Source organism: Akebia trifoliata, chromosome 5, assembly GCF_017979445.1.
Source record: "Akebia trifoliata isolate Shusen 1 chromosome 5, ASM1797944v1, whole genome shotgun sequence".
In the NCBI taxonomy this organism is placed as follows: Eukaryota; Viridiplantae; Streptophyta; class Magnoliopsida; order Ranunculales; family Lardizabalaceae; genus Akebia; species Akebia trifoliata.
Genome location: NC_141379.1, coordinates 4,004,170 through 4,016,432, shown reverse-complemented (window position 1 = coordinate 4,016,432; position 12,263 = coordinate 4,004,170). Strand labels below are relative to the sequence as shown.

General features: G+C 32.8%; 1 protein-coding gene across 1 annotated transcript; it reads right to left on the bottom strand.

Moving 5' to 3' along the window:
* Positions 1-3,137: 3,137 nt before the first annotated feature.
* On the bottom strand, positions 3,138-5,460 carry LOC147401095 (polygalacturonase non-catalytic subunit AroGP2-like). Its single transcript, XM_086442236.1, has 2 exons — positions 5,300-5,460; positions 3,138-5,204 (listed from the first exon to the last, which is right to left on the bottom strand). Exons 1-2 carry the CDS (start codon positions 5,357-5,359, stop codon positions 3,360-3,362), a joined length of 1,905 nt encoding a protein of 634 aa, XP_086298362.1. The 5' UTR covers positions 5,360-5,460; the 3' UTR covers positions 3,138-3,359.
* Positions 5,461-12,263: the final 6,803 nt, after the last annotated feature.

The window sequence follows — 12,263 nt, the reverse complement described above, 5'->3', positions numbered from 1 at the left end:
AAATATTGTTTTTTGGGGGGGACAAAATCCATCTTATGCATTATAAATTTTTTATTGTAAAAGAATTTTCCCGTTAAAGATTGATTATAAATAGTTTAGATAAGAGAAAAGTGTTAGTAGATTTCAAATTTTAGCTCCAAAGGCTCCTCTAGTGGTGAACTTTCAAATGCAATCTTGGTTGGGAAAAAAAGGTAAAAGTACAAATCATTTGATCCGAGAAGACAGCTTTAATTTCGTGATTCCCCCACTTACTTCGTTTTCACACAAAGCTGCTTCTTCTAACACACTCTCTTTGCACGCCCATCCCAACGCCTATCATGAATGTTTTCTTGTTTTCCTCCTCACAAATACCAAAATACCCCTCACTTTTTTTCCCTAATAAAGAGGATGATACGTGCGTTAAATGACTAAAATGTCCTTCCTGGATAAAATAGACTTCAAAAGAAGTAGGTGGTATTATGGTAAAGTAATCTACTTCCAAGGATTTTGTAGTAAGTAAAATTTGTACCTGAATGGTGTGGTCACTCAGATAGGGACTCGACCCCATCAATCCCTCTGAGGATCAAGGTTCAAGACAGGTTCCATGTTATGCCAGGGATCGAACCTTCCTAAGGTTTGTCCTCTTTGCTTTTATTACACCTCTTCATCCATTATTATATTTGTCCTTGCCTCCTTTATTGCTGACACATAGAGCAATGCTCCTTCATCCACAATCAACAGTGTTTTAAAAAAAATAATTTCATAAATATTTGACTACAATGTGTGCAGCCTTTTAACAAAAGAATTTAAGGCGTGCGTGTGGTAAAATCACATCCTATATTTCGAGATACGTAAGATGATTGATAAGGATCTTTTAATTGTCTTATTTAATTTTTTTTATTTATTTCAGTAAAAAATTATTTGTAAATTTACTTTGATAACGAAGCCAATTTGTAATTCAACAGAGTTTAAGTAGTAAAATCATACTAATTTTCCTTCACCTCCAATTGCGTCTAACAACTTCATCTCTACTCCCCTGATGTGGCATGTGTATAGAACAATAGATTTTCTTGGAATACACAACTACACATATTTATGGGGATGTGCAATTTGTATCTTGAGAAAAAAAAATCTATGATTCATGTGTATGTCACGTTAGGAGAGTAGAGGGGGGGAGTCAATTTATCATTATTCTATTTTGATTCATGCATTGTAGGTATGAAAATTGTGAGGGATTCGATACTACCCTTCAATTCTTTGAGTCATTGTCGAAAGACTTGTAGTACTCATTGTTGAACGTCTTGCAGTCGCACCATTTAAAGGAAAAGAAATTGAAAGTTTAAAGATAAAAAAAAAAAAAAAACTTGTTTAAAGGTGAAAAGGGGTATCTCAAAAAATGCATAAGAAAATAAATTTATGTTATTCTTGAATATTATGTTTTTTTGGTAGTTTTTTTTTACCTTTTTTAATTGGCTTTGTTTTATTTTTAATGATTCAAAACTCATTCAAGTTGTGCATAAGTTAGCATTATTTTAGTCTTTTTGGTAGGATTCGATATCATGGATATGTATTTTATATATTTAAATCAAGAGACATTCTTCATTATCATTAAGTTTGTAGATAGTTACGGAGATTAAGGTAATTTTACCTTATAATTTTCTTCGACACAATACAACTCAAGCAAACTCATATTCATAGATGAAACAACAATAATTGGAATCTTTATTAAGGCATAGGTGATGCCTCAATAATTTGATCTTATAATTAGAGATCAAATACTTGTATTTTATATATTCAAATCAAGAAGCATTCATCATCATCATAATTTTTTTTAAATTTGAAACAAGAAACATTCTTCATTATCATTAGATTTATAGATAAATTATTTGTAGACAGGTCAGCAAATGACAAAAGTCAAAGAGGCATAATTTGAAAACATATTTCTTAGGAGGTTCATTACTAGAATTGAACATGGGATAACTCTAAATCTTACAACCTAGATTATTCAATTATTGACTACATTTAAATATTTGTGAGATCAAAATTGATTTATTTGAACCAAATAATTAGGGATTTTGTTAACATAAATCTGAGGGTATTTTGGTATTAAAAAAAAGTAAAATTTTAAGGGCAATTTCAGTATAAAATTCAATTTCCAAAGTGAATTTATTGGACTTTAACGTTGCCCTTAGCATTTGAGTATTGTACCTAATGTGCATTTCCCACTCACTTTTTCTGTAGGGAAGTGTTGGGAGGCCCTAAAGAGAGCCAAATACAAATATTGTGTCAAATATTTTGGAAAATGGAGGTTAGAAGTTTTAGAATTGGCTGATTTTCTGCGAGAATGATCTCTATGGTGAAGAGATTACCCTCACCAAAAATCAGTTTATTCTGAAAATTCTAGCCTTAATTTACAAGTTAAAGAATTGTAGGGCTTCCAAATACCACCCTTTTCTATATATTTACCCAATAATTTCCCACACAATTTCTATTTATAATTTTTAAGTTTAATTTCTTTGTTACTTTTCATATATTGGGATTGTGTATCCTCCACCCACCCTTGGTGTTAAGTAATGTTAGTCAATTTGAACCTGTATCTAGAACGTGATTATTATAGATTGAAAATTTTACTGAGAATTTTTGGATGCTGATGATTACATTTTTCCATTGGGTTTATATAGATTGAAAATATCTACCGATATGGAAAGACAATCAATCAATCAAATATTTGAATATACCTAATTAATTATAATTGATATAAGAGTAGAGAGGAATGGTCATGGTTGCGTATGTGGCTAATATGACAAGGACACAAAATCATATATCTTTTTCATTGGGATACATAGAAAATCAATATATGTGATTAGATACATTATAACGTTGATATGTATGGTGCATCTCATGCACATTACTGTATTGTTTACAGAATTAATCAATCATGCTGATTTTCCGTGTGGGTCCACCAAAGATAGGGTCAAACTTTATTAATATTGTATCCAAATATAAGATGACGCGGAGTTTGATAAATCCCAAGAGATCCATCCAATCAACCTAAATTTTATGTACAAATTTGAGAATAATTTGGATTAGTGGGGACTCTCATTGGGCAAACTGTCGGCATAAACCTTCATGTGATTTAACAGTTTAAATCCTCCAAATAACTAAGAACAGAAAAAGAACAATTTCATTCCTAAAATCCAAGATTGGTTTCTCTCCATTTTATTGAGGAAACCCACCATCCAAACACTCACTAATTAAAACCCACATAACACAATTACATAACACACTAACAGACATTTTTTTTTTTTTTGTTGTTGAAAGACAACATTCTGAAAATTAAACATGAAGAAGGGACCTTAGTGAAGTCAAGTCAAAATGACTTAATCAGCTTTGGCCCAAGTCATATCGTTCTCAAAGATCCAATGGCAGACCTCAATGTGACCAGGGCTTGATCCTAAGGCCACAAATGCACCATGACCTTGGCTCCATGATGACGTGTCAATGTGACATATAGCAACCCCTTTGTTAATCTTTCCTTTACTCTTAACATCTAAGATATCAGCCTCATAAACTCTAACTTTAGGGACAGAGTGACAATAATACACTAAGTATGGAAACAAGCTTTGATGACACGAAACTGACTCAGTGACTTTTCCACCGTTGATTCCTTTGACCGATCCAATCATCACATCTTGCTTTGACCCATTCAAGTTTTCAGTACTCCTAACCACCACATTGTGACCCAAGACCGAAACAGTAAAATCGATCATGTCTTCGATCGAGCCCACACACGTCTTGGTCTCGCCTCGACTCGGTTCCCTCTCACACTCCTCAAGCGTGTCGGTTAGAATGTTCGCCATGCTTGAGTTCTCACTCGCGTGGAATATTTGTTTAAGTTCTTTAATACCTTTGGTAGAGAATGGTAATTTCGATGAAATCGATCGGGGTAAAAATGACCTTTTAGGCATTTTGTCTTTTATATCTGGCATTGGCATTATAGTTCCCTGCTTCAGCATCGATTCACGAAAGAATTTACCTGGTTCAACCCATTTATTTACAGAACTGCCATCGTGATTCGTCGAACTGGTTTTCATTGTTGTTGCAGAGCTCGACGTCGTGTATTGGGCGAAAGAGGCTTTCTTCTTGTCTTGGTAATCTTTAAAGGTCGTATTAACGCCGTAGACCTTAAAACCAATATGTGGATCCACCGTACCTTTGCCATACCCTGTAAACGTATCCGAACCTTCGTTGAAACTTTTCCCATAATTCTCAAAAACAGCCGTTCCACCATTCGAACTCTTCGCGTACGATTGAAATGAATCGTCGCCTACATTTGATTGATCTCTGTAACTCGTAAAACTATCAAACCCAATATTTCCACCATCGCCATAGCTTTTAAAATTGTTCTCTGGAACATTTCCATTAAACCCATAAGACGTAAATGTGTCGTTCCCACCATTACCGTTCTCTCCATAACCACTGAAGCTCGACCCAATAACATTCGAATCCTTCGCGTAAGTCGTAAACTCGTTATGGGGTCCATTACCTTTTCTTCCGTAGCTTTTGAACGATTCAGACCCTGAATTCGTATTTTCTGTGTAACTCGAGAACAATTGATCGTGCCCATTGGTGTCAAAGCTGTAAGTTTTGAATCTTAAATTGGGAACGTTTACTTCTCTGTTGTAGCTCTTGTACTCGCTGGACCCACCTGTACCAGAGACCCCATAAGAGTCGAAGCTCTGATCAACAACGTTTCCACTAGGACCGTAGTTCGCGAACTTATCTTCGTGTCCAGCTGAGCCTCTACTGTACCTTCTAAACGAGTCGAGTGGGAGATTATCCCCATCAGAGTAGTTCTTGAACGAGGACACCCCACCAGCTGCATCGGTTCCATAATTGGTAAAATTTTTGTTCAAATAAACAGCAAAATTTGATTCTCTTCCGTATTTCTCCAAACTCGGAGAAATATCAAGGAAACAGAGCAACTTTGCGGAAGAACAGAAGGTTTGTAGGTTTGAGGAGAGAGCGTTTTGTTCGGCAAGTTTGGTGAGAGTCGCCGAGTCGACAGCATTTAAAGGTGAAGCCTTTGATAGAAGGAAAGATGGTTTGGGGATATCGTTTGAAATCTGACGGTTCCAGTAACGGATCAAAGAAGCTTTCGCCGTAAATGGGTTTTCTCCGGTGGATGAGAAGCCGGAGTTTTGATCAGTTCCGGCGGTTGACACCTGCGTTTTTTATAAGAGAAAGATAGCTAAGTAGAGAGAGAGAGAGAGAGAGAAAACAGAGAAAAAATAAAAAATTTAGTTCTTCCTTAACTTACATTGATCGATGAGAGAACTAAGAAGAGAACGAAGAATTTCAGTTTGGGTTGTTTCTGCATTTTTGTAATTTTCAGATTAGAGAGAGAGAGAGAGAGAGAGTGAGGAATGTTTGTGATCTGTTAGAGGTGAAACGAGAGTACAATAAATAGGACTTGGAGAGAATTATTTTTTGATTTAGAGGGTTAAATATGAAATTAAGAAACTTTGGAAAATTAAAAAAATGGAGATTAATAAGTTGTGGTTCTTGGAGTTGGGAAATTACCCAATACCAAGTCTTCCTGCATGCCACATGGCACAATCATTTGTATCCTCCATCATTAAGTTTAGCTTTAACTTTGTTTAAACAAATTAAGTATGTGGGCCAAGCATTCATGAGTAAAATGGAGACCAATATAATACGCCACGTGGATTACACCAGGAGTAGGGTTACAAGTTTTACTTTCTATCTGAGAAGGGGCGCTTGGTGTGTGTTCGTGAATCGTGCTGTGATTTGGGTTCACGACTTCTCGGTGGCCAGGCTTGGGAGGAGTGCCACGTGGCGATAATGTTCTTTTACTTGACAACTATCTTTTATTTCTTAGATTTTCAGAACAGCAAAGTTAGAATTTTTCAAATAATGGAGAAGCCCTGTTTTATAGAGAGACCAGATAAAACAAATAAATAATTGAAAATAAGTAAAAATTGGAGTGCCCATCAAAGTTCTCTCATTTTTTATTAATTTATTTTTTGAAATTAAGATTTTATTTGAAAATCATAAATCTATTCTTCTCGAGATATAGAATTGCATTTTTCCGTAAAAACGTGCAGTTTTATATCTCAAGAAAAGTAGATCTACTGTTTACAAACTTATCATAAGGGTGTCGAGTGCGTATGCCACATGGGTAAGTCAGATTATCACGACTCTATCATATTTACTTTGGGAGAGAGAAATAATTTAAAATATTAAAATATACTAAGTAAAAGTTGGAGTGCTTATAACAGCTCTTTTATTTTTAACATGAAATATTAGACTGATGACTCGTACTTTCGGTTACTAAAATGTTAAAAAAAAACCAAAAGCGTGTGGATTGCACGTGCTATAAGAAGGACAAGTCTATAACAGCTCTTTTGTTTTAACACGAAATATTAGACCGACGACTCGTACTTCTTGTTACTTATTAAATGTAAAATTCCAAAAAGAAAATGCTGGAATGACACTAATAGTGATATAAAAGTGACAAAAATGATATGATGGCACGCACATAACTGTAGATATTTTTTTATTTGTATCTTACGAAAAAACATCTACGGTAATGTACGCGACACCACATCATTTTGTCACCTTTGTTTCACCCCAGCATGACTCAAACCAAAAGCTTGTGGATTGCATGCTACAAGAAGGATAAGTCAATAATTATGGAGGAAGGGCCCACTTATTATTGCTCAAGTAATGTCATTTTTTTCTATACTTTTTTAATTAATCTATGCATCATTGTTTTGTTCATAAAATAAAATAAAATTTAAAGACATTATAAAAATTAACAATAATTTTTAACTCGATGAATAAAACATTTAAAGTATCTAAAATACTCTTCTCATTTCTTATTTATTTATTTATTTGCAAATAAAGTAAAATGCTCAACATTTTACAAAAATAAATAAATCTGTAAGAGTCCGACTAACCTTACTTAATAAGGAATTCACCCTTAGTAAGGGTCCTTGGGCTCATCTCATGGCATTCAAAAACACGTTTTGATGCTTCAAAGTTGTAGAGGAAAAATTCTATGAATTTTGATAAAATATATATAAAAAAAATTTATTTTTCATTATTAAATTTTAATTTTAAGTTTGGGAGTTAGGTAGAAGTTCAATAGCCGGACATTTTTAAAGCCTTGGATCAAGTTCAAAAGATAATAAATAAAAAAATTGATTTTTTTAATATAAGTTTATCGATGAAACTTGCTCATGTAGTAATTAATCCATTTGAACGAAACAACCCTTAGTAAGGCTTAAAATCTTACAGAGCTCTTTTACAAAATTTAAAAATATTTTTTATTTTCCTTGAATCTTATTCAAATTATTACAAAACTGGGATATGGAGTACCCATATTATTTATGGACTACATGATATTATATTATATTGTCATGTACGATTTTGTTTTTGCCAGGTATATTAAAGGCTTGTTAAGATATTTACTGATTTTCAGTGCCTGAGATGTGTACAATGCACCTAAAATGCTTTTAATGCTTACGGTACTATTTAAAATTTAAGTATATACAATATGGTAGAATTAAAAGAACTTGATGAAGATGCTCATCATGAATTAATTTCATTTTTTCTTTATTATTCATAATTAGGGAGTTCAATTGGACCCGTGGACCCACAAGTTCAAATCGACTTACCTATCAAAAAATAAAGATTAGGACTTTCTTTTCTTTTTTTTCTTTGAAAGCCGCACGCACCATCTTACCATGTCACGTGTAACAAGTAAGTAGAAACTTTATGTGGAGGAGCATATAAAGACAAGAAATCACAATTTGAAGAACAAACTTAGTCGTGTCTTACCATCTCAGCTAACCCCTAGTGGGATAAAGATTATGACATTGATCTCGAGCCCACAAAGATAAGGTATGACAAAAAAAAATTGATTGAATCTGAGCCAAGTTAAAATCTAACATGGACCAAGTGACCCTGTCTGGCTCGACTCACTAGTATATTTTATATATGTTTATCATGTGTAATTAGATGTATGATTTTACAGTAAAAAAATAATTAAATACATTATAAAATAATTAATTTACTTTCATCTATAATCGTGTTTTCAACTAAGAGAGGATGGATTTTGGATCTCTATTTTGACTAAAAGCAATATCAAACTACTCAAAATATAACAAAAATATATGAATTTAATTTTTATAAAATCCACAAATATTTAGAATCTATCATGTTAGCTAGCTAGTACGTGGTTTTAGTTTAACCAAGTTAGGCCCGATTAATCTAAGGCATAACCCATTTATTTAGGATCGGGTTAGAAAGAAACCAAGCCTAAGCCAACCCTAATCACAATGTCTTACTATCTAAAAGATCAACTTTGTAAGATAAAAAAAAATATGGTAAAAGAAACGCAGACTCATAAAATATAAAAATTATAATGGTAACAAGGAGATGTGAATATCCATAAAAATTATGAGGGACTGCAAATGAAAATAAATATCATTAATGATGCTAAGGTTAGTTTTGGAAGGAAAAAATGAAATGATATTTTATGGGGGGGTAGGAAGAGGGTGTTAAAAACCCCTAAAAATAAAGAAATATTAGGTGAAGAAAATAATTATCTGCAATCGTGGTCTTTTTTATTTTATTCATCAGAAAATACCTCTACAACTTAAATGAAATAATACTATTAAAAATTTTAACATACCAATATTTTGATATTTCCATTTCTAGCAAATTAATTTATTTGTTCAACTACTTCTCATGTTTTTGGAGTCTTCGATTTGTATATTCCTTATAACATTTTTCTTGAACATGCTCAAACCATCTTAATCAAGATTATCCACTTTTATTTTGCTCTAATGTAATTATGTCTAATTGTATATTTTTTCGTCTTTCTATTCACCTATCTCAATATCTTCATTGTTGCTACATTCAATTTATCAGTATATTTTTTGTTTATCATCCGACATTGACTCCATAAAATATATCACTCCCTTTATCCCCCCAATAGAGAAGGGTTGAAATTTAATTTTAGAGTCATGATAATATGACACCCCCATCACAGAACTGTAGATCATTTATCTAGGGATACATAAGAAAAAGATTTATGGTTCTATGTATCCTGGGGCAATGATCTACGGTTCTGTGATGGGAGCATATGTCACGGGGCGGGGGCGGGGGGCATCAGAAAATCATTATTCTTAAATTTAATGTGAATCTTAAAGTATTTATTTTATCTTCTCAATTTTTTGAAGAATATCCATCCAACTTTATCGTCTTTCCTCCCATAACCCCATTTTCAATGAAACCCCTCCAACTATATTGTCTTTCCTCTTTTGCCTCTTAACCCCAAGGAGGATGCTTATGCAAATAAGTATGGACAAACTCTGTTTTATAATAAAACATGATGATTGTCCCCTTGTCTTAGTTTTTATCCCTTCTGTCTGTAATGAGGTGTTGGGTTTTAGGGTTGTGCTAGAGTGACCTTAAGCTGGAACTTCATATTGCACTTCTTAACTTGAAAATGGATAGGAGTTGTAGATGCTTTTTCACTCATATCTCAATGAAAAATATATATAGTTCCTATCACTTTCACACAAAGAAGTGCAATGTGAGATTCCGGCCTGGGGTCACTTCAACATTATTCTAGGTTTTAATCTCGTCAATACTCTCAATGGAAGCTTTTATTATTAGAGTCTTGTTAGAGTGCATCAATTCACAATTTGTAGATGTAAAGTTGAGTACATAACCATAAATGCTTTCACTCGTATCTAGATGAAAATCATTTTTGGTTCCATACGCACCTTCATGTAGCAAAGTGTGAATGAGGTCACTATTGAGATCATTCTTTTAAGAGAGATTTACCGATCAAACCCAACTATTGCATTTTTATTTCAAAAACTCCGTTGAAGGTTTGATAATTCCTAGGATACCTCACTTTATCAAGTTTGTTACAGAGTAAACCCTAGAGTGGGCATCCTCGTCATAAAATTCATATCTATTTCGTTGAATTGCTAATTTGATAATCCACATGGACCCACTACCCTTAGTAAGATTTGATATCTTACTAAATTAGTCATAGTAACAAGATTCATAAAGTAAAATTTATTTAATTAAGGAAGTTTGATAAAGTAAAGAGTCTTTGTAATCAAAATTGCAACAGACAGGTCAGCTCGTTAAATCTCTCTTCTATTAATCCATTGTGTGGGCCTCTTAGTACAAGTGATGGAATTTAAATAGCAATAATAATTATAGATAATAAATATCGGGGGGGAGTTATTGAAAAAAATAAAGCCTACTTTGACTAAAAGGACAAAGCATGTTATCCTCACTGCACCGCATTAAATATTTAATATCCCATACTTTGTGGGGTGAGTTTTAATTGTTAATTTTACTTGGGAACATTCCACGTTTCATTTAATTTGGACTAAGAGATATTTATGAAAAAGTGACCAACAACTTTTGATGAATTTACATTTTTAATTCACTGTTCATTTTAATTATTAAAACATAAACGTTAACGAATTTGAAGGTTTTTAAACTGATTTTTTTTAACAAAAACATAATTATTCACGTTTTGATAATTAAAATGAACTGTGAACTAGAACCGTAAATAACTCATTTTCAACTCACGAAATAGTAATTCAACCTTTGAACTAATTTATCAATTTATTATTATAATTATCTCTTTAGAGTGATATTTCATTTCATTTTCATAATTAATTTTGTTTTCATTTCATTTTTATAATTAATTTTATTTGAAAGAGACTCTCAACCAACTAAATAATGCAAATCCATACAATATTATGCTTCTTGAATGATAATGTTTAAACAAATATTTTGAAAGTGACTCTCAATCATCGAAATATTCTAAAATTTGTGTACATGTTTTTCGTATCGGCAATTGAGGTAATTCAACTAAGACTCGTCCTGGAGTAACATTGAAATGTAAATCGTTTCACACATTAGTGACATGTAGGTACCCACAAAACCATTGATGCTTTTCATGCTTATCTTGATGAAAAGCATCTATGGTTCCACATACACATCCATGTCAGCAATGTGTGAAGTGATGTATATTTCAATGTTAGTTCGACTTTTTCCTTCAAATAATTATTGAGGCATGAACTAGTGTGGGCTTCAACTTGTGAAGGTTATAGCAAATGGCATTGTCTTGCCAGCGATTTTCCACTTCTTATTTTTTTGAGTCTTTATAATATAATTCTCCCACATGACATACTCAATCGACGTCCCTAATATGGGGGTGTGCCTTCTATAGGCTTTATGCCTCGGGATATACAACTGCACAGTCCCATAAATACGCAACTGCAAAAATTTATGAGGATGTGCGATTGCGTATCTCGAAACACCCCACGTTAGGGGAGTCGATTGAGTATGCCACATGGGGAGTCATTTTATCACCACTTTTTTTTTTTTTTTCTCAAGCACATTTTATTTCTTTTATTTTATTATTATTTTTTTTCTAAAAGATAGATCTTGAAACCGCGTTGAAAGGATCTCTCTCTCTCTCTCTCCCGATAAAGTAATATAATATAATAATTTTTAAGAAAAAAAAAAAAAACCACTCAGCTCAGATGTTTTATAGTTTTAAAACTCGGTTGGGTTGATTAGATTTCGAGTTGACCCAACTCAAAATTAGATGGAGCCCCGCTTGCCGAGTCAACTTGAAAATGCACCTGATAGAGTTATTTGATTAGATACCATCCTTTTGCAAAGAACAATATATAAATATTTTTCAGAAATATTTAAACTATATTTAAAATATTTATAAAATTAATATAGTTTTATTTGACTCATTTGTATTGATTAGGATATTTATGAGTTGAATCGTTCAAGTTGAATTGAGTCAAAAAAACATTTGAGTCAACTTGAAAGTGATGTTAGACCTGTTAATGGACAGAAAAGATTCCTAGAGTGGACTATATACCAAATAAAGTATGAAAGTCTCTTGTTTATTTGTTAAAGTTGATTAGATATGAGAGCATCACATGTGATTCAGAAGCCAATAGAAAGTAATCTTTTAAGATTTCGTAATCAAGTTATTAAATATATAAATTTTTTGTTTTTAGGATTCAACCCTTTTTATTGGAAAACCTAGACAACAAAGACAAGGAACTTCTGAACTTATATCACTTTCAACCATGGTTTCAAAATTTGTCCGAGTTGTCTCAATATTGCCCAACAATGAGAGGGACGGACAAGTCAATGTATAACGATCATTTTTCTCATTGTTGAACGAGATGTCT

Bases quoted from the DNA above. Each gene is read 5' to 3' on its own strand.
- LOC147401095 (XM_086442236.1), bottom strand. From the start codon at position 5,359: ATGCAGAAACAACCCAAACTGAAATTCTTCGTTCTCTTCTTAGTTCTC. The intron at 5,205-5,299 runs GTAAGTTAAGGA...TAAAAAACGCAG, and splicing joins TAGTTCTCTCATCGATCAAT to GTGTCAACCGCCGGAACTGA.